This window comes from Charadrius vociferus, unplaced genomic scaffold (assembly GCF_000708025.1).
Source record: "Charadrius vociferus isolate BGI_N301 unplaced genomic scaffold, ASM70802v2 scaffold82, whole genome shotgun sequence".
NCBI lineage: Eukaryota > Metazoa > Chordata > Aves > Charadriiformes > Charadriidae > Charadrius > Charadrius vociferus.
Genome location: NW_009647401.1, coordinates 786,380 through 814,321, shown reverse-complemented (window position 1 = coordinate 814,321; position 27,942 = coordinate 786,380). Strand labels below are relative to the sequence as shown.

The 27,942-nt window shown below is 38.3% G+C and overlaps 1 protein-coding gene across 1 annotated transcript; it reads right to left on the bottom strand.

Moving 5' to 3' along the window:
- Positions 1-244: 244 nt before the first annotated feature.
- Positions 245-27,942, bottom strand: TRMT11 (tRNA methyltransferase 11 homolog (S. cerevisiae)). The gene is made up of 13 exons (XM_009880188.1): positions 27,928-27,942; positions 26,848-26,913; positions 26,027-26,100; positions 23,558-23,639; positions 23,370-23,462; positions 22,450-22,584; positions 19,016-19,172; positions 14,830-14,910; positions 14,013-14,177; positions 12,606-12,678; positions 11,891-12,022; positions 8,359-8,479; positions 245-829 (listed from the first exon to the last, which is right to left on the bottom strand). Exons 1-13 carry the CDS (start codon positions 27,940-27,942, stop codon positions 698-700), a joined length of 1,326 nt encoding a protein of 441 aa, XP_009878490.1. The 3' UTR covers positions 245-697.

Here is a 27,942-nt window from a genome sequence, read left to right as displayed (position 1 = left end):
AGGAATGCAAAAGCAAATCCAAGGTACAGATGAGCTTCAGATGTGGACAGGCTTCACAGGGTGTAATAAGCTCTCCAGAGTTTGTCAGGTCACAGAGGCTTTTTTTTTTTTTTCTTGGGGGGTGTGTGCGCACGCGCACACATTTGTTTCTTTGTGCTTTTTGTTTGTTTTAAACACTGGTGGCCTGAGCCACAGCAAGCGGAATTCATAGAAGCAGTTATTGCATGCAACAATTAAAAAAAACTCACAACAATCTTTTCTGTTTTATTGTATACCATTTACAAAAAAACAAAACAAATGAAAATTATCTTCTTCATAAGCAATCCTTGATCACCACCATGTGTTTCTAAAACAGCCAGATGTTCACAGTTTAAGAAGCCAAATAATACTACTACTTTTTTGTAAACGTTAATGGTGAAAGAACAATAATAATGGTTTTAGTCAATCATCATTAGTACTTGAAAGTACAAATATAAATTAAATAAGACTCAAAAAACTTGTACAATAAAATCCGCTATAAACAAAGCTAATTAAAAAGAACTGCTCTCAACCTGTGTTGTGGGTTTCATCTTGTTTTAAAATTAAAAGCAGTATTTATTTTTCTGAAGCATCCAAATGAATGTTCATATCCAGATGTCCTTACAAAGAAACACGATCTTCATTCTTTCCTCATTTTTTAATCTGTTTATATTATATTTTACTTCTGATTGTCTTTTTCTTCCTTGGCAATCCTCTTTGTCACACCACTGAAATATTTCTCACGGAATGAATTGTGTCCCCTGTATGGCGTGTATTGACCATCCAATAAGTAAGAATTCTGATCTTGATCCTGCATGGTATCAAAATGCAAGTATTAGGTTTTATGGTAGTATGTTCAGCATGTATTGCTATTGGTTTTCCTCCAGACTTCAGACAATTACAAGCAAGAGTAAAGCTGGTTGTTTTGGTTTGGTTTTTTTTCCAGTTCAATGGCAAACGTTTAAGTCATTAGATTGATTAAAGAATTCCAAAAATAGAATCCTAAGGTTTCCATAAGCATTAACAAGAACATATACATCCTACTGCAAAATCTTAACATTTAACAGAAATGAAAATCCATATGCAAGAGATTCTCATTTGACATTGATCAAATACAAGCTGTAAGCAGACAAGAAGATTTTGGTGGGGGTTGGTTTTTTTTTTTTTGTTTTTTTTTTTTTTTTTTTTACGTACTCATTCAAGTTTTCATTATTCTACTCTGTACAGCAAAATGATGCAAGTTGTCAGTACCAGACATTTGAAGTTTTAACAGTGCTGCATCACCAGAAATATCTCAGCTAACATCACCAGAATCCAACTATTGCATGAAAAAATGAGAGCACAGGTACTATGCCACACAGACTTTTTATTATAAAGGAAAATACAAAGATTAGTTTCTAGAAAAATACTGTCTGGAGAATTCAATCACTTAGAGGTTTGTGGAAGGCAGATACAAACCAAAGAGGAACACATAACTAAGATGAGTTGACACAGTAAATCCCTACACATAATACCGAGCTGCCAACAGCCAGGAATATAGTCTAGAAAATTGGCCCATTGTATACACAAAGGTTTAGTTCATCATGTACTGCAGCTTTATACAATTAAGATACTTGTCAACTAATTTTATCAATACTCTAAGATAAACAATACATCAAACTAATCTGAGCACTACAGAAAACTGATGGCAACTTTTAAAAACCATTTAACACTTATGGTTGATATCAGTTTATTATGCTCAATAACAAGATGGAACTGAGATAAAGAGCCTCACACAGAACAACTAAACAGTGTAAAGAGAAAATAAAAACAAGCATACAACAGAACTAAACCTCTATTCCACTATATGTTTCTTCTCAGTGCATCCTCATAACTATATATTTTTTTTTTTCAGCAATTCAGCAACATGCAGATTGGTTCATTAGCTAAATTTCAGTTCAGGGTTATTTGTTCATATTTGAAAATGAGGTTACTGTTGAATGCTTGGACATAAGTAGTAGGAACATGGAACCAGATTTAAGTCAGTATTTTCATATATTACAGAAGCATTTCAATGCAAGAATGAACTTGTAGTGGACAATCTCCCCCTTCAGCTATTTTGTAGCCTGTCCAGGCTTTCACCTAGCAAGATCAACACCTCATCTTGCTTTGGATATCCTAATATGCGTTCTAAAGGATTGAAACAAAAGGTTTTTCAACAAAGCAGGACGTTTGTGTGCATGAGTAAGTGCCCTCTTCTGGACACAATGAGGTATTCCTATGATGTAGCCATGGCTGAAATTAACTCACTAAATGTTAAATGCCATGTGGATATCTACCATGTAAAGCAGGTACACCAGTAGCAGCAAATTTCTTCTATTCAAATACTGCAATGCTGGAAAACAGCAGGAGAAAATGACCTCAGTAAACCCACTGCAGACACACTACTATCTATTGTCTTTTGGTCACCTATGAGACTGCCATCTCTAAGACCATTCTCAGGCTGATGATCAACAGGCTTTTAACACATCCATAGGGGAAAAAAAAAAAAAAACACGAAGTTACTATTGGCAGTCAGGAAACAAGAAGGATTTAAGACATGCTCCTCTCACAGCCAGCCTTTACCCACTTCTTCAGGTCTCTTATACAGGCCCACTCTGAGGAAAAGAGCACTTAGTCTTCCCCTGAATTTGAAGGCCAGTAATCCTTCTTTGACCTAAACACATAATATATTTTTATACCTCTGGGATGTGTTTTAATGATAATTCTACATAATTTGCTTGTTTTGAGAAATGGATGGGATATTTGACCCTAAAAGATAATGATATATGGGTCAACAGTATTTTAACATAAAAATTAATCCCCACAACCTCTAAGAGGTCACACATCTGTGCACCATTCATCTCGATTCCTTAAGTAACAAAATGCTGATTCAGGGTGAAGGGAGGAAGGAAGAAAGGAACTACCCCTTCTACCCCCAAGCTGGTTAGGGCAAAGAGAGGACATGATGTGCAAGAGAACAACCTTCAAGTTAAACACAGCTGTAAGAGGAGCATCCGCATTCACAAATGGAAACAGGCTTGGTGCATCACTCCACAGCAGAATCCATTTTGTAAATCCAGGCCCCATCAAAAGCTAAGCAAATCATTGCTTGCTAGATCAGAGGAGATTTGCAGTCAGGCATGAATTTCTTGGAAGAGCTTACAAAGGAAGCTCCTGGCCCATATCACGATAATTCCAGCTTCAGAGCTTCCATTCCCTACCTCTCCCCTGTACAAACATGACTGCCCAATAAAGATGGCAATTGTTTTAAAGAAAAATAACAGATTGAGAATTGCTTCTTAAAAAGGGAAAAGAAAATAAGAAACCCTGAACTAACTGGAGATGCCACTCACTGTTGATATTCACTAGTCAAAACAGTTTTACGGGCAACATGAGAACTGATCAAAGTAAAAGGAATTCTTGGATTGCAGAGACTAACGATTTCCGAACAAATTCTAACTTAAGGTATTTTACATCTACATGGGGAGCTGAATGGGTACAATCTGAACACCAGGGATAGGCTGCATTTAACTCTAGAGATAAGAAGTTATCAAAAAAAAAAAAATCACCTTCATGAAACAATTTGTTGTGACAATTTGCACTAGAATTTGCCTGGGCATCAGACACCAGCTTGTTTCAGTGAGGAAGCCAGACAAATATCCTCAGTTAAGCTCTACCTTGAGTAGCATAAATTGGTAGAATATGCACTTCAAATACTTGGCAGGAATGTTTTGCAGTAATAGAAGATCTCTTATGGAGGGTGTCAGTAGCAGTGTCAACTCTCCCTCTAGTGTATTAACTGTCCAGTGCAGTCAATATGGATGTTTTTCCTGTTTCTCTTGCCTTTTTTTTTTAAAAAAAAAAAAGCTTAAATTCAGGGAATGGAGTTGAACCACAGTGTTTTAAGGGAGATAGTCTCTTTCCTCCTCTGGAAGAGGAATAAGGAGAACTGCTTGTGACATACAGCTGCATCTAGGGGCGAGTAGCTTTTTTCACTTGTTTCCTTTGAAACAACTGTAGATATTTTTCAAGGCATTAAGTTTTTAATTGGTTATTCAACACAAAACAGCGAGACTTCCCAAGAAATAATTTCCAAGACTGATCAGCAATGATCAGCCTACTTGGCACTAAGTCAGCTCTTTCCCTAGTCTGCCAGCACTACCAAGATGACAAAGACTTCCTCCTTTATCTGTAAAAGTCAGAACCAAAGGTGTTCGTTAATCCCCAGTCATTCTTTATTATCAACCCTGGTTTTCACTTTGAATAATTTAAATTCTCGAAACAGCAGACTAATTGCAAACAACAGTTATCACACAAAATTTTTGCTCTGAAATGTTTTATGACTTGTGCGACAACTGAAAACCAACAAAGCCCTTGTCAAAGTGCAATGCTACCAATCCACCTTTAGCTAATTTGAGTTTTCAACTCAACATGTACTTGTGCTAAAGACAACACTAAAAAAGGTGTCACAGATCTCCAATAAATAATGAAAGAAGTGGAAGAAAGAGGAGGAAGCTTAAAGATAACAAGAAAGTTTTGTTTTTCTTTAAATCTTGGCAAATATTAAGTGATATTCTAAAGGGTTTTATGAGTCCAGCATGTCTCAGTTCAGCCTCAGGGTAATTGCCCACATTCAGTTTTTGTTTAAAAAAAAAAAAATCTTCCTAGCCTTATCACAGCTTCCTACCACTCTACATCTGGTGCTGGACAGTAGCTCTAGAAACCACTTGTACTAACCTTACACAGCTATAAACAACACCGAGCAATTTCCAAATCAGGGACAACAGGCTCATATCCAGGAACAGACACTGCTAAATTCAGTAGGAAAAATTCTACACCGGTAACAATTCTGGAGTGACCGTGTGATGTGAAAATGCTGGACCCATTCTGCGTGGTGGATTTTCATATCCGATGCTCCACAGTACTTTCATGGGCAGTCACAGGCTCAGAGTTTGTCCTTCGGTCAAGTTTTCTGTTTCATCTTGCTACATAATGTCTAGGTGTCCCTCTTAGCCCTCGTCAATTACAGAGCTCTGCTCCAATATTTTTTTAAGAAGCCCTGATTAAAAACGTCAGAACTTGGTAGCATTTACCAGCCAAATAGATAACATATTTCTGTAAGACAGACAGCAGAGGAATGAAACAAATAATTCAGCTACAGCTGAAATAATTCAGCATGGGGAAACTAACAAGCCTCAGAAAACAGAAAGCTAGACGTGCTGTTGTAAAGAAGGGGAAGACCAAACAACCCTACAGTTAAACACTGGTAGCAAGTCCACCCCTTCTGAAAATAATTGATCAGCAGATATAGATTCCCAAGAACACTTGTAGTAATCATGCTGTAAGTTTTTGTACTCCTATTTTCCTACTGATTAACCACTTACCAGTTATTTGACATTTGAATAAAAAATAATGATGACAATTCAGACATAGCTGGCACAGATTGAGACCTTTCAGTCTTACATAGCTGTACTTTTTAAGGCTTTTGAAAAATAAACTGGGACAATGGCAGGTACATTTTCACTTGATTCAGGCTGGAAGAATTGGTTCAAACCTCCTATGACCTAAAGCAGAAGACTGGACTCCTAGTAGGTCACAGTCGACAGACATTACAACATGAATCTACTCGGCCAAGGGCTTCTCATTCTTCCACTTCCACTGTATTTCAGTTCTTACATACAAATGCCTACAGTCTTTGGAGAACTGAACTTGCGTTTTTACTGCTTCAAAAAAAACCTCCCTTCACAGTTCAATGAGGGTAGACACACACAGTCCTGCCTGCTGTAACATCAATTAGGAATCATAGAATCGTCCAGGTCGGAAGGGACTTTTAAGATCATTGAGTCCAACCATTAACCTAACACTGCCAAACACTGGAAGTTTTATTTCAGGTTTAGAGAGATATTGGGGAGATCCATATCCATTTAATACCAGAAGAAGGGACACTAATGTCCATAGGAAAAAGTAATACATCAGACTAGTAAGCTCTCACCTCCTATTGCTTCTGTTTTGTTCCTCTTCTGTTCCACACTCCTGTTCTTCACTTCTCTAATTCTTCTGCCTTCAGAGTTTTAGAAGGCTAGAAATTGCTAGCTAGCTACTGCTAGCTGCCCTCTACAACAACTGCCTTCATTCACTTTTATTATTTATCACTATAATTTAAGATTGAGGAGGGGAGTTACTAATGACCACTGTGGCTGTCCAAAAAAAGCCTTAAATGTTAAAAACCAAACAGTTCTTCTGCTCATATTGTGCACATGCTGGAAAAGTCTATTTGTATCAACACTGTGTTCCGTAAGAAATCTTTTCCAGTTGGCATGATTTCATTGTAAACTTAAATAGAACAGACTGGCTGCTTACAAGACAGCGAGTTATATACCACTTTTTGTGATATTTTTAACCCAACACTTATGATCTTCATGCTTCTGACTAATTATGATAGATCAATACTTCAACTAGACACATTCACGTTTTACATTCACTTTGGTCTCCTTTATATTACAAGCACAATCAAATTGCACCACCAATTTCACGTTCAGTAACCGATTGAATTAATTTTCAGTTAAGAGTTGAGAGTCTTAATAGTGAAAACAAATTTGCCATGAAATCTGCAAGTCATTAATGGTGGAAAACACTGGGGAAACTGAAGGACTGCATAATGACACTACATGACTGGTAAAACTTCTTAACTACTTGCAAGTACTACACTAAGCTGAATTAAAAGGCATTTGTGAGTACCTGTCACAAACCAGTTCAGTAAAGCAGACAAGAACTGCCTGGAAACATAAATGCATGTATATTCATACAAATTCACTCTTTCTGCCGGGAAAAAGAAAAACACCCAAAGCTCCAACTATTGAATTTTATGATTATATGTGGTAAGTGAGAAGTATCAAACACAAAGGTTGTTCAAGACATTAAAACAGGAAAAAGCATGTCCCAGGTAAGGGACACTGGGGTGGGGGAATCTTAGACAGTCAGACACCACACAAGACTCTAAACCAAGCCAGCACTAGCTAAGGAGTCAATATGTATTTTTGTTATTTGGACAAGTTTTGCATCAATCGGAAACAGTACATGCGTTCTGGTATCTTTAAACTATCTAGAAGACATCTGGAGTCCTGAGTATAAGCACCTGCACAGTTTTATCTGGGCAGTAAGCCTGCCAACTAGACTCAGGTGCTCAGAGCTAAGCGTTTCCAGACATGAACCTGTCAAAGCATATACTGAAGAACAGGAGATGCACAAAACAAGAATAACAAATGAGGAACGTCTATTCACAGAAGGGTGAATGCATTTTTTTTAAATTAGAACATGTTACCCTACAGCACTGGCAATAATAAAACTCCTGCAGAAAACATCCATGAACACCCTCGGACATACACGTCAAAAATTTTCATGATTTACCCTCTCGGTTTGCTACCGGTGAAGTTGGCAGCTCTGGCTCTGAACTCCACACACAGTGTTTTAAAAAGATTCAGGCATTGCTTGAGAATCTCAGTCACCATTAACATTACGAATGCAGTACTGAATCCCTGCTGCGTTACTAGTGCAAGCACCATGCAGACACAGCAGTCTGACTGTACCTCCTGGCATTTAAAACAGCTCTTTCAACTGACAAGGAACGTACTAAAACCACTTGCTCACCATTTGTGTGTGTTTTCATTAAGAATATGCTTCACCTTTGTTTAGCATCTCTTAACAGCATTAGGTGAGAGAAACAGCAAGAATGGAAAGGAGACCTGAATGCAATGGTCCCTGGTCTCAATGCCACAGGAGAGGCACTTAACGTGTTCCAAAACAAGCAAAAAAAGCCAGTGTACTTCACTGTACTTATGTCACAGCTACAATATTATTTCAAAAGCTAAAAAAGTACCGCTCTAAAAATGAAGTAACAGAATTGAATATGGTTTACCTGTACTGCAAGACCCACAAAGGCATTTAGTATTTACTTGGGCACCAAATTACACTTCGGAATCAATGGGAACTTAGGCATCTCTGTGGATGGGATTCAGAGTTCAGTTTTCCAAGAAAAGCACATGCAACTTTCACAAGTTCAAAGATCTCTTTCACACTATTAAGTGGCTTGCTCAGGATGAAAAGTTTAGGAGAAAAAGGAAAACACCAAAACCAGAACAGTCCCTTAAATTGCTATCCAATTTATTTTAAAGAAATGCGTGGCAATTTTACAAAAGCTCTAACTCTCATTATGAAAAACTCAAGTGTCATAGAAATAAGGATCAAATACTGAACAGCACAAACTTTTCATGAATGCAATAGCTACTATTTTACACAATATAATCAAGAATTCAAGCTTACCTTGAATTCTTTCACCTTTTCCATGGTTATCAGGCGCCTTGATGTGTGGCTGGAAAGCATCTGCTCACAGTTGCTAATAAGTTTCAGGCACGGGTGGCGGGGGATGATCTCTTCTGTATATCTGGAAGAAATAAACATTCATAGAGCTGTAATGTCATGAACTGGAAGACTTGCATGTGAAACAAAATTCATACAGATTCTTCACAAAATGGCTTACACTAGAAAGTTGCTATGCATTTCAATCTAATTAAAGTAATTGAGGTATTGGTGCTCCAGAGTTTTACATTATATATTCTAATCATCTTGTGACATAAAATGTGTAGAATAAATTAAAACTTCACAGTAAAGATACTCCCCCCCACATTTTCTACAGGCATTTACATGATGTTAATGTATGCACACAGGCCTGCCTGTATAATTCCAAGTGGAAAATCTCTCAGTTAATCAGGAGTAATAACTTCTCCAATCAGAGCTGTGATTTTAAAAATGTATTTCACTGTCATATAAACATATAAAGTTGCAGGAACAAGAGACTTAACTCTGGCTCCCTAAAAGGAGACCATTACACTTCAATTCCAACTCAATTTAAACCAGCTCCGATTAGACAGTCACATTCCCAGGCTTCAGAATTTGGTGTTACAAATATATCACATTGTAACTACTTTTCTACAGGGAAGAAAAAAAAAAATCCATTATCTTTTAACATCAGGTGGTAGCAACACTGGTTGCAATTAAATCCTGTCTATAGAAGCAAGCAGTTACAGTGTTTTAAATGGCCCCATCTCATAGACATACTATTTTCTATAGAAACAGCTTTCTCTAGATTGGTTTCAATCTTTCTATTTCTCCAGATGCTGAAAGAGGAATTTAAGGATTTAAGAGCTTTGCATGGGACTATAGGAGCAAGAAGTATTGACCTAGCTAATAAGATAAAGATGAAATCAGACATCCTTACTATATAACGAAATACCGATCAGCTATTTAGCCTTAGTTTTTGTAATTAGCTTTCCTGTAACAGTTACTACAACATAATATAAAAAATGGTATATGGTATTGTCAGTGACTATGATTTCATATAAAATGCTTGCTTTCATGATTCCCCAATGCTTGGGGGTCAACACAAGTCAGACAGTAAGAAGCAGAACTGAATGACTTTCACACCTATCACTTGAATTTAAAACATACAAAGAAGGAGCTTCCTGTTTTTCCCCATAAAGAAGTTGATTTTCTCAATGCACTTTACAAAGTAAATGTATTGTTCTGGGGGAAAGAGATATCAAATGCAACACAATTCAAACCAGACTCCATCTAGGTGCTGATGGAAATCTTGGTATTTCGTAAAGATAATAGTGAGCCATTAAACAAGTAAAACAATACCAAATACAAACTTGTAAATAGGTAAAAAATGGAACAACGCAGAGAGGCAGTGCTGTTTCAAAACTTCCAGATCACAAAACAACCTTTCAGCCACTTCTCACTTGTGGAATCAGGTCACTATTTCTGCTAGGTGAAGTCAGAAGATGTTTTTGACAAAGGAGAATGAAATTAATCCTCAACTGGTTTTGTGTTTTTTTTTTTATTACACAAGAATTTTGATGCATCTAGTACCACTGAACTGCCTCTCTTACAAAGGTAGGCACTCTGCCACAACATCTTAAAAGTTTCTCTTCATAACCATCTAAAAGCCTGACTGCAAAAGAATTAAAAGAATTCAGACTCAACAATGATTTCAATGTCAGATTGAAAGAGTAAGCTTTGGAGTGAGATGCTATCTTGCAGAGGGAGAGATCATTATCACTTTGTTAAAAAGCCTTGTCTGTTAGCATTAATGCATATATTTCTACATTCTTTCAGGTAAAACTCGGAACATTATCAAATAAGAAATATAGTAGCAGTGGTTTTAACAGACACCCATTTTAATCCAGTTTTGTTTTTAATTTAATTTAAGGTAATACACAAGGATCTCAAATAACACATGAACCTGATGGCAGATGTTGCCAAGCAATTATCTGATAACACAACATATTAGTAGACAGTATCTTATCTTCCCCCCACATACTTGCTTTAATGTTTGTTCCTGTGTTCATCATTACAGCTGCAAATAAAGTGACTATACTAATATTCCGTGCTAATACAGTGGCTTCAGTATTTTAACCTTCATTGCATAAAGTCAATTCATAGTAGTATGTACAAATTTACTTTTTAAGAGGCAACCCAACTAGAGCTTGAGAGCGCTGACCTCTCCAAAACAGCAACTGAAGTAGAACCAGAATGTGCAGTTCATAGTTATCTAAAGTTATGCACTTTATACTGCTGTACTGAAGCATGCTCTTACCAATATTCAATGAGCAGACAAAAAGCTCAGTATCTTGACAAACAGAATAAACTCAGTAATTCCATACAGAGTTTATTAACGAGGCAATCTACGAATTCACAACCACACACAGTCTGTCAGGATTAAGCATGTATAGACAGCCATTTTGAACAATTAGCTATAATACTGTTAATAGCATTCATTGCTTTGTTTGAGAATAGTCTTACCAGAGAAAAAGCCTAAGATAACAATTCTATCATTTAAAAAAAAAAAAAAAAAAAAGCAAGATGCAAAGTGCACTCTTCTGTTATGGAATGTAAAAGAAATGGCTCCTTCCAATTTCCAAATTTTCAAAACAGCATGTGATAATTAAATGTAGGACTGTCACAAGCTATCTCTATGGTGAAACCAGGGACAACAAACACTTTGTATATCAGTATAGTTTGACTGTACATAGAAACATATGACATTGTAGAAGCTGCCTTCAGAGCACACATACATCTGCAAGAGACTTAGAAACAGTTAACATACATCAACTCCCCACTTTATTATGAAATCATTTTGAAAAAACCCAACAGAACACCAACCAAAAGACCCCCCTCAAAACCTTATCTAAGAGATGCTGAAGTAAGGTATGCAAACAGATGTCTGTCTTTTTAAACGCAGCTCTAATCCTAGGCTGCACTACTGCGCAGACAGCATCCTGCAGTCTCTGCTGGCCTCTCCCGTCCCCAACAGGGCTGCTCCCCTACGCTTCCTGCCTCTCACTCCCATCTCTTGGTCACTTGACTTTTGATGTCAGAAGAACGCTAAATTAGTAGCGCCAAGAATGATCTCTTACAGGACCCTGTCATGCTCCTCTATCAACTACTCCAGTAGAAACACGTATTAATAAACAGCCTTGCTACTACTACCTTAGAAATCTATCTGCACCTTCAAAGCTTTTCCAAGCTTAAACCTCAACTGATTGGACATACATTTGCACAAACATCTGAAGGCTTTTTTCTTTTTTGTAATAGTCAGGAATTATCTCCATCCAAAAATCCTTATTTCAGAATCTGTATTCCTTCATATGACGCTTTAAAATATGAAGTCTGAGCGTTATTCTTAAGTGCGAGTACTATGCAAGTTCCAGCTGTACCACGTCCCAAAAGAAAGTACAGTGAGAATGTAGCATCCATTCTGACATACTACATACCAGAAATCAAGAATACATACTCAGGCCTGTATATCGGCAGCCAGTATACTAATCTTCCTCCCATCACCAGATATTCCGCCGCAAACTTCAATAGGTCAAAAAAGATGTCACTTAGATGATAATTGGATGAAACGAAGATGTGATTTTCTGTGCTAGAAAAAAAATTTAGAAGTGTAAACATAAAAGCACAGGTAAAACCTGCAAGGATCACAAGCATGTTGGGAATGTTATTTTGCATGGCTTCTTCCTCAAGGGCAATTTAGAGCAAAAGGCAGAAGACAAGCAAGGCCAGGCAGTGGAGAAGCAGTATGTTATCTCTGAAGAGAAAGGAGCAGTGGAAATCCAAGAAAGAACGTTAAGGTAAAATAGATATATTCCATTTTAGACTGATTTTGCAGCTTACAGGGACTGAAGAGAACTTTCTGAGAGTAGGAAACACAAGGTAATGGTGGCTTACAGAGATGGGAAATAGGATTTGAAATCTGAACACATGCAAATGATAAGCTGGGAGAACAAAACCAAGAGGATTTCTGGAAGTGATATAATAGTTTTGCAAACAGAACAAAAAGGGCTTTTCTTGAATTATTACTACTATCATTTCTTTAACTGCTGACAGCCAACCAAGAAATAATAAAGATTCTAAAACTGTGACTGGATTTCCATTAAGACATTTATATTCTACAATACATATACAATATATATACAATACATATACAATAAAGACAGCTTACCTACCTTCTTTCAGTTGTCTTAACTGTTTCCTTTTGTGAACCTGTTCTGCGAGTAGCTTCTCTGATACCATATGGTGCTATACAAAGCAAATGCATAATGCACAGATGAGAATCCTTTGTCCAAATAACATACAATTGTATTATACATACACAACAGTGCACAAACTGTGTCTTATACCAAGTTAAGAGAAAAAAAAGAAAAGCTTTTACAAAGTACAAGTCAGTAAGGGTCATTTCTTCAAGATCTATTAAAAGTTTCTTGCTCCAAAAGGTTACTTTAAAATTGTTTCAAAGAAAGCTCTTCAGCTGTAAGAGGCTTTCAGCAGCCTAGATGTTTGCTACGCTACAAAGGACAATGCTTTTCTGTTTAGTTCATTAAGAGATATTCCTTACATTTCCAATGCGTCACAAATATCCTCTTTTGTTTGACAGGCACAAACATCTCCCCTATAGCACTTAGGTAACCTTTTCCAAAATTAAATTGTATATGTTGGAATTTCTTGCCAACACATCACACAAACCGTAATCCTCACACAGACAGGTAAGAAAAGCCAGAAACGGCTTTTTCTCATACATTTCTGCACATTTCTAATAGTGTAACATACTTATTCCATGTTCAACCCACAAGTTGTAACACAATTTGCAAGCTCAGTTCTAAGTCATATTAATAATCTACATTGTCTTATTGCCAAACAGGCCAGAAAAATTAGCAGGCAACCCAGAAAGAAAAGTCACACTCCCTATTCCTAGTTAATAGGAATGTGCAATGGTAAGAGCCAGCACTTAGAGACCAGAAGTCGCTGTATCAAGGTCTTTTATTTATTCCCTTAGCCTCTACCCCCTCTCAGGCAAGACAAATGGTGTTAAGTACATAGGTTTCTAAAAGAGCAAACGATCCTTTCAAACTGCTAGTGCTTCTAGTAGGTAAGTGTATCAGAAACGCATTAAAATTTCTCTTGGAACCATTCCAATAAGCACTTAATATAAGTATCCAAAAGTCCATCAGAGCTGCTTGGCAGACTGCAGTGTACTACAGATCAAGTCCTAACAGCAACATGGACCATTATGATAAGAAGTCTCTGTGCATCAATAAAGTTATGCCTTTACTGAATGACAGTTTTTTGAAGGATGATTTTCAGCCATATTGGTTTCTACTGGCGAACATAATATTCTCTCCATGGAGGAAAGCATGGCCTCCAGATTTCTTACACATTTGTAACTATCCTTGAAATAAATGCAGAGATGTCAAATGCAGATCCAGTTTCCACAGTGCTTCCCTCAATGGTCATCTTTTCTAATACAGAAACTGCAGATCTGAGCACTCATTAAGACATTAAATCAATGTACGCAGACATAGGCAATAATCTTTTAGTCATTGTTATTAGGCAACAAAAAGCATTAACAAACGTACGATCTGTAATGATTGCATCAAACAGCATCCCTTTTCGCCATATTGGTCTTGAAGAATCAGAAACTAGTGCATCAATGTAATATTTCTCTAAACCATACTGTCGGAGATTAGCTCTGATGTTCTCATCCGGCCCTCTCCATTTCTGGTTCTTTCTGCTTGCCTTGCCTGGGTGGGATGGAATGGGGAAAAAAACCACCACACTCATCAACAAACTATTTTATAGGAAAAGCTTTCATATACTCTATCATTTATTTTAGAAGAAAAGAATTAAATGTCACATACAAAATCAAGAGTTTATCTCCTGCCTTATTCTACTCATTGTCACAAGTATTTGTGATAAACTTCACAAGTAGCAAAGAATAATGAAAATACATGAGAAAAGTTCTGCTGTATCATCTGCATAAGGTCTCACAGAACACATTTATAAAAATGTTTATGTGTAAGATGTTCTCACTATCCATCAGTCATAATCCTGTCCAATAAGTCAGATACAACTTGCACTGCAGTTTTTCAGAGAAGTACGACTGGGATTAGACTTCCTGGGGCTAGGTTATGAGAAGCTTCCTACATCACAGGCTAAGAAAGTGCACAGCTATTGTAATTATTATTCAGAACTTTGTTTTGGTTTTGCCTAAAATTATTTTGCCTAAAAATTAAGAGCGTAACTTAGCTACGATACATGCAAATTGGGCAATAAAAATAAGCATGACAAAGTAAATCCTGTGGACATTACTGTTGGTTTGAAGTCCACAAAGTATCATCTGCTATCATCAGTATACAGAGTAAGATGTCAGTGTCTTAGGAATATGCAGCATACCTAATCCATGGATGGTGTTGTAATCTATATCAGTACCACACACATATGCTCCAAAGTGTGCTGAGGAGATAAGAAGGCCACCTATAAAGAGGAGAAAAGTGGAAGAGTATAAACGGCTGTCATAGGTGTTATCTGTGTTAGGATTTTTTTGCTCAGGAACTTCAGGAGTTTACACCAGTATCACACTAGACCCAAAGCTAAACCCAAGAAAAAAGAAAAAAAAAAAAAGAATTTAAACTACCAACCAGTTAGAATTGCTACGCAAACACAATCAGAGACAATAACATTAAGTCCCTTGTCTGCTATACCTGATCTTCCTTATCTTGCTATGCCCTATGTCACTCCTTATCTCTGGAGACTGTTCTTAGGAGTTTATGGTTTTCTGTATTTCAAGGCAATAAGATCCTTTAGTCGTTACATGAACCAAAACTTTTAATTCTACTTTGCAAGCAGCAGAATTTCAAATTGTTAGCAAACAATTTGAAAAATCATCACCAAGCAAATGGCAATTCTACTGTGCCTATTGTCAAAGTCAATCTCCTTAACTGTGTCTAACATCAAACTTTTTGTATGATGTGGCCATTCCCTGAGTAAGAAACAATGGGTCAAGAACCCTGTAAATGTAAATATGTCCAATGTAAACAGCAATATCAAAAAAGTTTCTGTAATTGTTTTGCAGTGTGAAAGCTATACACAGATGCGTCTTTTTCTGTGGAGTATGCTGCCTGTTTTGTCAGTATTTATTAGTGTACTCATCCTGCAATAAAACTAATTTTTTTTTTTTAATCACTACTATTCCAATCTGCTTCCCCAATTAAAAAAAAAAAAACTATCAGAAAAACATGTGTGATTTCCCCTTGAAACTGGGCAATGGTTGAATACTCAAAAGAAAAGAGCAAATGGCATTATCTCTTTAAAAGTTTCCAAATGAAAAAACGGGACAGACAGCAGAAGATTACCAAAGAGCTGTGTCGTCAAGTTGTTAACAAGGAAGTATGTAGCTAACAGAATGGTTTAAAACAGAACAGTGACTGTGAACCCCACACTACTGATGTCAACTGCTCATGGATACACGCAGTCCTGCTAAAACAAAGGGGACGATCGCTGCAGGACAAAGAGTTGACCAGCACAGGGAACAACGCGCAAGCTAGCTGTGCGGGTGACACCACTTCTCCCATTCACTGGCAGCATGGAGAGGTGGCTGCATTGCCCCACGCCACCCACTCAGCACCAACAAATCCCTAACATGCACTGACTGTGTGCACAGGCTAAAGATCCCATCTCAGGGCACTAGAAAACTCCTACATCATATGCTAATGAACTCTACCAAAACTGAAGGTGAGGGAGAAAAAAAAAAAATCCTCTGCTTTTTCTTGTGAAATGGATCAGGGAAAAGCAAGGTTACTCACCCCAGAGGAGTCACCCATTTCCCTTCTCGGCTGCAATCCCTCAGAACAGATGGGCAGTACCTCCAGAAGGTCAAGACAAATTTAGCTAGCCCTGACCCCAAGTATGGCATACCACCCAGTCCTATAAAAAAAGTAAGAAGAAAGTACTTTGCCCATCTAAGAATGTTTTTAATCACAGGGAAAAAAAAGTTAGGAAAACGAACTTACAGCTTTTAATAAATCTCAGCTGGTACTAGTTCAATTGTGTTCACACAGAAGGTGCATGAATACTAAATACTCTATTACGGTCAGCCCTTTGACCCACTGAATCAAACAGATGTATACAAAGGGTGAATCAGATAATCATTGTGCCCCCTGATGACTATTAGCAGAATGATGATGGCACAGAACTTCATGCCTTTCCATTGTACACTATTTCCCCCATCTCTTCAGCACAGCTCAGGGTCTTGTCATACCACTAAACTCCAGGATGCCAAAGAAAAAATTCCTGTCATTTGTAATTACGGAGTACCACGAATTGGCAAAGGGAAGTAGGGACAAACATCTTTCAAAGGTACAAACAATAAACTTACTGAGATAACCAAAACAGAATGTTTAGGAGGAAGTATAAAGTATTCAGGTAAACGACTTGATTTATTCTTCCAGAAACCTCCAGGCTTCCTTCTGCCCAACACCGAGGAAATAATATCTAAACAGTTTATGGAAATTATGTTTCACAACTCAAAAACAATCCTGGTCATTCCAATTCTGCTTTACAAAAAACGGGAATCAAGTCCCCTAAACCAACCTGGTCAAAAGCATTTTTTATTCCAAGGAGGAATTCCAATTGTCCACTCTTACACTAATGTGGAGGACTCATGATTTGGCTCAGCCAGCAAAAAGAGTTTGTTTCCAACAAGCAAGCACCATTTTGCAAGGCTGTTCTAATTTGGTACTATTTACCTTTTCAGCATAACAAATAGGATGAAACAAAGCCAGGTATTAAAGTTACACCAATAAAGAAATCTGAACTGCAGTTTCTTCAAAATACTCCTCAAATCCTGAATATATATTCTTTCCAAACCCATCAGCTCAAACTCACTGCATTACTCTCAACTCTGAGCTACCTCTCAAAATTCCAGTGGCAGGGCACTGTTGCACTGACAATCTTGAAAATCCTCTAAAGGACCTCAAGAGACCATTGAAATTCCTGGGTTTACTTACCAGAAGTAGGTGCAAAAGCTACTGTTTAGTTGCTTAGTCACAAATATACTTCACCGACAAACAGCGTGCCACCCAGTACTTCCAGTGTCCCTATGTACCATTAATCTCAAGCCTGTGTATTACAGATGACTAGTGCAATAAAACCACAAAAAATGCAATTCAAATCATTGGGCAATTTGGGGAGAATTTTGTATATGTTACCTTTTGAACTGAAACACGACTTAACTTTTAGCCTAAATTTCTATAGCTTTGCCACTTCTCTACGATTTTTCTTGCCCTAAAATTACCTTTCCTTTTTTTTTCTCTTCAATTTTCACTCCCAAGAGAATGAACACTCTCAGAGAATTCTTTGTCATTTAGGTTTAGCAGATTTTTGTAAAAAGACACAAAACCATAGACACCAAAATGAAACAAACTGCTTAGAGGTGAAGCAGAGGAATTTCCTCAACCTTTCAAAGAGTACTACCTATCTGCAAGGAACACAAGCACAAGGAAGAGGAGGAAATTTCATAAGACATTATTATGCATGCAAAAATTCAGGCCATATGTGAACAAAAAAATCAAGAAAAAAACATATAGTTTGCTGAAGCCTTGTTTTTTCTGAAAATATTATAGCCCTGGTGTTTTCTGTGGTACAGAGAAGCCACATGCTAGTAAGAACTTGCCCTAATAGTCACCCTGTAGTGTTGTCTTCTCTCTCCCTAACTTCTCTGCAGCGATTTCTGCAGTGAATTCTCTTCATTCTTCCATTAATGTACGTATTTTTTATCGTATGCATCTCACTCACACGTGGTCTTTTTGATCAAAGTTTAGCAAAATCCAGGTCAGAAACACAGACTTTGTTATGCTTTTGAAGAAATTACAATAGGTAACTTAAGACAATATACTCTTGTATGATTAAATGGCACCTCACACAATAGATCTTCTATTTCACCTACAAAACAGCCGAGTTTCCCTTTAGTAAAAAGTATTTCTATGCCACACGCAGTAATACGTGGAATAAAAGCTCCCCCTCCCGGCTTAACTAAGAAAAGTTCAGTGGGGGCGAATACACAGTGTGACCAATATTATCCTGAAGTCAAAACATGATGGTACAAGCAATTGATCACTATTGAATGCTACAACCGAACTATTGTTAGGCCGTGTTATATGCCCAGAAGTGCCCTCAGCACTCTTCTAAATAGCCATCTCCAAAAATAACCTCTCCTTGTAACATTCTGAAAGTGGCTGCAGGGAGTGCTCTAGCCAATGTTCAGTTCTTAATCACTTTGGATCTTAAAGCAGTCCATGACACACATGAACTGGTGTTTAAGCCATGTTACATAAAATAATACAGTGAAGATAGACTTGTCAGAAGTGTAAAATAACCTGTTTACATCTTCTGAAGTCGGTCTCTTTCCCCCAAAATCCCTTTCAAGTTAACAAAACAGTCATTTTACAATCACCATTTTGCCTTTGGTATCATCTCAAGTATCAGTCAAGCAGCAGAAGCCGTTGTGCCAGGTAAAAGCGCGGTGCAAGCAGCAACGCAATCTCCCAGGTTTTCCCACCAGTAGAAAAAAAAAAAAATATACCTGTTCCAACAAATGGATCGTATACAACATCATTGGGTTTTACTCTTCCATGGTTTGCCATAATGAAAGACAGGCAGGCATCCATGCTCGTATTTCCAATAAAGTGTCTCTTTTTTACACTGTAGGACTCAATAAGTTCTCTTTGGCCGTCTGCAATCTGTTGAAACATTTAAAATCACTGTCAGGTCTTAGATACAAGATATAAGCAGACAGGCTAACAGACTTAAGTGACGCCATCCAACAAAGAGGTAACTCTTCATTTCATAACACATCACCTTGTTTTCTGTCATCTGAAAATATTACAGACTTCTTCCCAAGCAACAGACATCTTGGTTCAACACCTAAATAAATTCTTCAAGACAGAGATCAAAAATATAGAAATAATTTAGCGGGAAAATTCTTCTGAAGAAATAACAATTAGAGCAACTTTGCTATTATTCTAGGTATCTGGAAAACAATTCCTGGCAATTCAGAGTGTCCTGGTTTGATCAACACAGGACTAATTTCTCTTCTAATGCCTGAGAAAATTGCTCTAGTGCCTGAATTTCTGAAAATATTTACTTTATAGCCAGCTATAGTGTGTGGGTTTCAAGGTCTCAGCAAGCTTAGGAAGTGTGGGTTAGATGAATGGACAGAGGGTGGATTGAGAACTGGCTTACAGATAGAGCTCAGAGGGTTGTGGTGAGTGGTGCAGAGTCTAGTTGGAGGTCAGTAACAAGTGGTGTCCCTCAGGGGTCAGTACTGGGTCCAGTCCTGTTCAATATATTCATCAATGACCTGGATGAAGGGATCGAGTATACCATCAGCAAGTTTGCTGATGACACAAAACTGGGAGGAGTGGCTGACACACCAGAAGGCTGTGCTGCCTTACAGCGTGACCTGGACAGGCTGGAGAGTTGGGCAGAGAGAAACCTTATGAAATTCAACAAGGGTAAGTGTAGGGTACTACATGTGGGGAGGAATAACTCCATGCATCAGTACAGGTTGGGGGCTGACCTCCTGGAGAGCAGCTCTGTGGAGAGGGACCTGGGAGTCCTGGTGGACAACAGGATGACCATGAGCCAGCAATGTGCCCTGGTGGCCAAAAAGGCGAATGGCATCCTCGGGTGCATCAAGAAGAGTGTGGCCAGCAGGTCGAGGGAGGTCATCCTCCCCCTCTATTCTGCCCTGGTCTCTCATATGAGGAAAGGCTGAGGGACTTGGGTCTCTTTAATCTAGAGAAAAGAAGATTGAGGGGGGATCTTATTAATACTTACAGATACTTAAAGGGAGGGTGCCAGGGGGATGGGAGCAGTCTTTTTTCAGTGGTGCCCAGTGACAGGACGAGGGGTAACGGGCACAAGCTTGAACATAGGAAGCTCCATCCATGAGGAGGAACTTCTTTACTTTGAGGGTAGCAGAGCACTGGAACAGGCTGCCCAGAGAGGTGGTGGAGTCTCCCACTCTGGAGACATTCAAAACCTGCCTGGACGCTGTCCTGTGCAACCTGTTGTAGGTGACCCTGCTCTGGCGGGGGGGAGGGTGGGGTGGACTAGATCATCTCCAGAGGTCCCTTCCAATCCTGACCATTCTGTGATTCTGTGAGTTAGCCAGGTGCAGGGACAAGGAGGAGTGAGACCCGGGCACTTGACCCAAGCTGGCCAACAGCATTATTTCATACCATGAACGTCACATTCAATATAAATGAGAAAGTTTGTTGTGAAGTTCCCTCTTCCTTGACGGCTGCAATCCTGAGAACGTCTTGCCCCAGTGCCGGACCCCTGAGCCGTTCCCTTCCTCCTGAAGCCATAGCGCTCGCAGTGTCTGACATTTGCTGCCTACTGCTGGGACTGCACAGCTTCCCACTGATATCATTGGCTAAGTACTATCCTTGTATATTTTATATTGATATTGGGATCAATATTGGTTCTTTAATATTATTAATGCTAATTATCTAGCCTTGCTCTATTAAATCTGCTTACATTTCAACCCTCAGATTTCCTTGTTTTTTCCCCGATTCCCCTTCCTGGGTGGGGAAGGGTCAGCAGGTGATAGAATGATTGTCTAAACAACAATAAATTGGTTTGGGTTTCTCAAACCATAACACAGAGTTAAAAGAATTTCAAAATGATGAGTAAAAATGCACGTTAACACGTGTGTGCATATACACACACGCTTAAGGTCACACAGAATTTCCATCTTCACTGGCTTTCCTGTCATGTTCAAAATATAAATTTAGGATAGTGTTGACAGATTAGAATTTACTGGAATAACAAAGGCCAAACACTAACATTTTTACATCAGACTTCCAAAATACGTTGAAGCAGACCAAAGCACTCTGGAAGAAAACACATTCAAAAGCTCTTCCAACACTGTTCTCCAGCTCCAGTCAACATCAGTCTTACTGGGTAAACAAAATACACTTGCCTATTTTTTTCAGGTTGGTTTACTTGTTTTTGAACACTTCAGGAATTCAGCACAGATAGGACAACAGCTGCAATGTTTTGCAGTATTGCCACAACCCAGGGTGCTTTCATGTTTATAACAGGCATGGTGAATTTTCACAGGTGCTAACAGATCACTTGGATCTCTAACTTCTCTGTACACAGCCCCTGACCATATCTGCGCAACCTCAGCAGTGGTTCTCCCTCCTTCCAGCTGCCCTTGACCCAGGACATTGCAAGCACATTCCCACCACTGGCTGGTGTTATTCTGGAAGACGGCCTTTGGAGACCCACTATTTCCTCACAAGAGATAATAAACCAGATCAGATTTCCTTAGGATATCCTAATAATGCAGCGTGTTTGGAGTGCATACACCAAACAGGCAAGAACATATTTAGTAAGGACCTCAGATGACAAGCTCCAGACAGTTTTTGAATGTGGTTCCTATCGTACAGCACTGCACTGTCAGAGTCCCCTCGGGCAGGCAACACCTGTGGGCTGGACCTGCCGATGTCCAAAGCCTCAGGAATCAGTTTGTGCCTTTCTGTTGAGGAGCCTGTCAGGACCACTTGTAGCACTGAATGCTCCAGCATGGCTGATGCAACTCGGTGGGGCCACAAACCATCTACAGTTCCTGTAGATCTTTCTTCATCTTTGAAAGAAGCTGTTGGTGCTCTTAGCTCTGTCTGGGCCCACAATAACCTAATACACCACCACAGCTGTGCAGACACTCACTGCTGTGTTGAGTTCCCTCAGTGGAGGGCAAGATAAGGTTTGATCTCAGATACAACTTCAATTTTTTCCACCTCTAAGTTGCTCAATTAATCTGTTTTTCATAGTTACAATAAAGACTTTCAAGACTTGAATCAGGGTATTATGCAGTGACAGATTCAGCCATAATTATATTGTCTGCTTGCACTAAAACTCAACACAATTTTTTTTACATTTAATTGAAGAACACTTTCCTGAAAATACAAGCTCCTAAGAACTGAAGCAAGCATACTCACGCACCCATCTACCAAAATACAGATGAAGGGGCTCTTCTGGAACATTATTAGGGTCCATTCCATAATCTTCCAAAATCCAGAAGATGTGTTCTGGATTCTTTAAATTTACTTTTCCTTTGAATGGCAGAAATTCAAGGGCCTATACAATAAACAGAGTCAAAAAAAAACAACAGGGTCAATTTTTTTTAAATACGTACCCCCCCAAATCAAACACAAACCAAAAACAAAACCACAGTTCCATTTGTGAGTAGTGATAGACTAGTATTACAAGTACATTCTCAATTTTCTCTGCATTTCTGAAATGCCTTTCTTGTGAATAAAGATAGCTCAAATGATTAAGGATTAGGAATCAGGAACCATAACATTTATTAACTGAACAGAACCCAACTTTTGAGGAACTGAACTGTACATATTAATTATGCAATTAGTTAGGAGTTAGTTAGGAGAAGATCACAAATGCAGACAAGAGCATAAGGGCAGAACAGGAAATCAGTACACAATCCACAGCTTGCAAGTGAAGTCACTTGTTCCACATTCTGCAACAAGAAATGCCTAATACGGAGATAAAGTAACAGATTTTCCAAAAATCTAGCACCTAACTCTAGCCATTTGAATCTTACAGTTTTGGGCAATAAGATTCAGTTTCCCCAGCACACTGGGCTGAAATCAGCAGTGATATTTGTTTCTCTTTGTACATACCTTACATGGTCTGTTTAGGAAAAAAAAAAAACAAAACCAAAATCATGAATTTTGAGGGAATGTTAATTCAGACACAAATATCTCATTTAGACCTTGTAAGACATAAGCTATAAACTGCTTTAAAGGTCTTCAGGAAACCAAATCCTACATACACTGACAGCATGGAATAACAACAACGTGAATAGATTAAATTAAACGTCAAAGACTTCTTAAACATCTACTTACATCTATCTTTTTTATTTTCTGTGCTTGGGTCAGCGTTTTATTAAATGTATGAATATGTACTTTGTAAGTAGAGTCTGACTGTAGATATGGAAGCTGAAAAAAAGGCAAAAATACTTTCATTAATACAGCTGCAGTGCTATTCAGTATGATTAAGGAACCATATCATCCAGATTTCTTTATACACATACCATCTTGTCCATTGGATAATTCTTCAAAGATGCATAGAGCTCCCCCGCAGATTTTCCATGACCCCACAGTTCAAATATAGACCTGAAATTACAAAGTGTTTTAGAGTGCAGTCATGGGCAGGGGGAAAATGCACTTACTCTTTTTAACCTTCTTGGCCAATGTATTTAGGCTTTGCTTCATGGAGTAGGTGACCCTGCTCTGGCAGGGGGGTTGGACTAGATGATCTCCAAAGGTCCCTTCCAACCCTAACCATTCTGTGAATTCTGTGAATTCTGTGAGTATTGAAGCACATTATTTAACTCTCAGCACGTGCCTGAGCTTTGTTCTTAACAGGGACACACTTATTTTTAATCCGAAACTGGTATTTCAATAATGCTTTTTTGTTTGGTAAAATATACTGAAAGGTACATTTCAGTCTTAGTACCCTTGGGTATCACCAGACTGGCACACAGTGATACTAGCAACTGAGACAAAATTCATTTGTACCTACCAATTTGATAAGGTAAGCAAAGGTTGAAAATGGTCAAGAACAGACTTTCGAAGTGTTATGCTACCCTGGAGCAAAACAAATCCTGAAACTGTAACATCCTATGGACAATGACAAGAGATTCTGTCCCATGTGGTTATGATGTTTGATATTTTCAGATGTTTAAACACTATGCTGTCGTCTTACACTTTTTTTTTTTGTCTGTTTGTTTCCATATTGCTGACTTTAGGAAAAGCATTGCCTTGGAAGGTGAGAGAACCGATGCTACTGTAATGAAGGCACAACACCACATCATAGACCTTTTCCCCAGCATTCAAATATCCCAACCGAGTGGCCTTTCCGTGTCAAAGAAAATATCCTTTTAGTACAGGAATCCTCGTGTCACTGCATATACTGTTAAACATTCATATGTGCATTTGCAACACACCATAAGCACAGTCTTTAAGGATTGGCAGTGCCACATAGTACCTTTTCAAAGATGTCTCCTGAAGGAAAATCTTCAAAATGTTCAAAGGTTTAGCTCACTCAAACAAAAATAAGAGAGAACCACATTTTACTAAGTGACAACAGCAGGTATCAAGGTCCAGTGGTAAGCTATTTTGTTAAAGTATTTCTTTTCTGAATAAATTATTTAAGACTACATTTCTAACCTGCATTTACCCTGAAAAAAGTACATTTTTTGCAGTGTCTAATTTTTTTCCTAAAGCATCTGATTCACCTACTGTGAGAATTTAAGCTATATTTATAGATGGAGCAACGAAAATGATGACAGCATAGGCTGTACTAGAGAGAACTGAATATTCATTTTCTAATTTTATTCAACTGTTGGAGCAGCTCTTACAACATCTTCAGTCCCGGTTTTTACTTTTACACTTACATATGCATTGAAAAAAACCAAACCAACAAAATGCTAGGGAGATTTTATTTCGATAAATGTATGCTTCAGAGCTTTTAATATTCATTAGCAATGCAACAGAGATGTTCCAGCAATCTTTAAAACTAACATATCTCCCAACAACCAGTAGCAGACCAGTAAAAAAACATAAGCCAGTTATGCTTTCTACATAAAATAAGCATACATCAGTTGAAAGAGCATGGCATATGGAATATCTGCAAGCTGTTTTGTCATATTTTACTTCCTTAGTTGCCTATGGCTGCTTTTTGAAGTGCAGCACAGTTTAGCCGCATTGGAAACACATTGTCATAAGGACAATTTTGTATACATGGGGTTTCTTTAGGTAAGAGTGGACAGCCCAAGTCATTGTGGGTAAAACTGAATACCTGACACAACGAGCACTCAACAGGGACCACGCAATCCTGAACAGGATAGCACAGACACTCAAAATTTAGCGTGGTCAGAGAGCCATACCACAGCTATGCTGCTTCTCATCCTATGCTGAGGATGGTCCTCAGCCATACCTGAGGTGTCTCTCAAGCCTCACTGGAAAGCATGTTATTCAGAGACCTCTAAAAAAGACCAAAAGTAGCTGGAACAATCACTTTCTGGCATCCTCCTGTGCTCTTGAATGTTCTAGAAGGACCTCTGCTGCAGTGAGCTGAGCTGAGGGCTCAGATACCAGCACTAGGAAGGTGACACAAGGAATCACTACCTTTCTCTTCCAAACTTGATTTTCAGTTTTTACGTACCACTGGTTTTATCTTTTAATTCCATACACATTTTAGAACAAGCCACTAAATAAACATTATTCAAGTTGACTAAAACGTCAGTGACACTACAAGACAAGTACTGGCTCTGCAGTGAAGAACACCGTTTCAAGATGTTGTGTTGATCGTACACTAAGTACGGAGGATGGGTGTGCTACATAATCAGTTCTACAGGGTCCAGTAACACCTCCTCAGTTCAAGAGGTAATCAGAAACTGTTTATTTTAAGCCTCTATACAAAATTGGTATTTGCCACAATATAGCAGAACAATTTTCCACAGCCTACATTATCCCTTATAAGATTTTCCACCTCTTACTTTGCACATACTGTCCGTTTCATTAGTCCCCTTGCCATCTCTTCCGAAGGAATACTGAGAATCCAAAACGGAGACTGAAATAAAGAGAAGATAAGTGATGCAAATGCCTAGCGAGAGGATGTCACACAAATTACACAATTAAACAATTCTGTTCTATAAAAACAGAACATGCATGCTGAAGACAAAAAAAAAAATTTGAAAAAATTTCTGTTAACTGTACAGACAATGTAAGGATAAAACATTAAATTTGAGGTAAAACTATACTCAGCTTGAGTGACTGAGAAATGTTATTAGGTATTTTATTTTGCCACCATATCTTTGACTTGGTAGAATATTATTTGTTTGTTCACGCTCCTCTAGATTATTCACCCTCTAGAGAATCCCAACACTTCATTACACACAACTAGTAACTAAAACTCAGTGACATTCTCCGACTTAAGCACTGAGACCAGAATCATACAGCTTCCCAGCTTCACTCTTCTAGATACATTGTCTCATTGATTTAGAGGCAAACACCAAATTCAAACTGCTGCTGAATGTCTGAATGGTTCAGCTATTCTGAAAAGAAAGGAGAGCCTCCCAGCAGATGGCACTGTTTCTTTTCATACTGTTAAATGAAGACACCATGAGGTGCATTTTGTGCATCTTTTACTGAACTCTGAGTCCTCACTGAAATTGAGAATTAGTTGGGTTTAGGAGACACCTTATTTTCCTAAGAAATGTCAAAATTTATTCAGCTACCCACATGTAATAGCAATACTATAAATAACATACTTGTATACCACACATGCACTCAAGTAAAATATTTGGTCCTCACTTACATTTACACGAATTTCCTGCTCACCGCTGAATTGTCCACCATAAAGCGAGAGCAAAGATGTTACTTCCTAAAGTGAAAATATAAGGAATAAAGGTCAAGTTTTAGGAGGATTAACTAATGTCTTAAAGAAAGAAAAAAGAAAAAAAAGCAGCACACCATAAATTCTAATGCAGATGGTAACCTCCATAGGGATTATGAACAAAATGTGAGAGATAACAACAGAAGAAAGAATGGTGTTTAGTACTGACTTACTGTGGGAACTGACAGTGAAACACTCGTAGGGCAGTTGTGTCGATAGGGCAGAGGTTCACAAATAAATTCAGCTGGTATGTACTGTTCGTGAACTGCAAAAAAATCAACTCTCCTGCTATAAAAGCAGCTGACTACCTTTCTCAGAGTCCAGTTGCAAAGGAACAAACTACAGCTAGGTTATGAAAAGTTGTACAGTATACAACACAGTAAGATCAAGTTAGGCAAATTTCAGTAATCAAATGCCACCGTTTTGCATTTTCTCTCTCACTGAAACCTTTACTCTTCAATCCTAGACTCTCACAATAATACTTCTCTTACAATATTATTCTATCTATTCTTAAAATATTTTTCTGACTAATTCACCTAAAAGCAACGTTCTCACTAGTAACAGTCCGGCTCAGGGCCAAGCCCAGCACTGAATATCAATCCCGCTTCTGTTACTTCTCTGCTTTACAGGTATCTCAACAGTTTTCTTCAGTAGGTCTTTTCCAGAGTAAACTAAATCAAAGATCGTAAATTGAACACGCAAAACAGCAAATCTCCAAGAAACAAGCTAGCAAGCAATAATTAAAAAAAACACCCACTAAAAATGCTTTTGAACTGAAACGAGAGGTAAACATTGGGGATGTTTCTCATGCAGCCCCTTCACGAGAAATAAGACACTACAGCCTCTGCACGTTACTGGCAAAAGAACACCGAAGCAAATGTTTATATTGGCTTAGATTTGAGCCAAGTGGGTAAATAAGAAGATTACCACGAAGTATCCCAAAAACTGGAGGAAAAGAAAACCCCTACATAACACTAGCACATGGCTTCAGTAGGACATTACCCCATTCATTTCCAT

Excerpts from the sequence above, each read along its gene's own strand:
- TRMT11 (XM_009880188.1), bottom strand. Across the intron at positions 14,911-19,015 it reads CGATCCATTTGTTGGAACAG|GTGGCCTTCTTATCTCCTCA; the intron begins GTATATTTTTTT and ends TCCTCTTTATAG. Across the intron at positions 14,178-14,829 it reads CAACACCATCCATGGATTAG|GCAAGGCAAGCAGAAAGAAC; the intron begins GTATGCTGCATA and ends CATCCCACCCAG.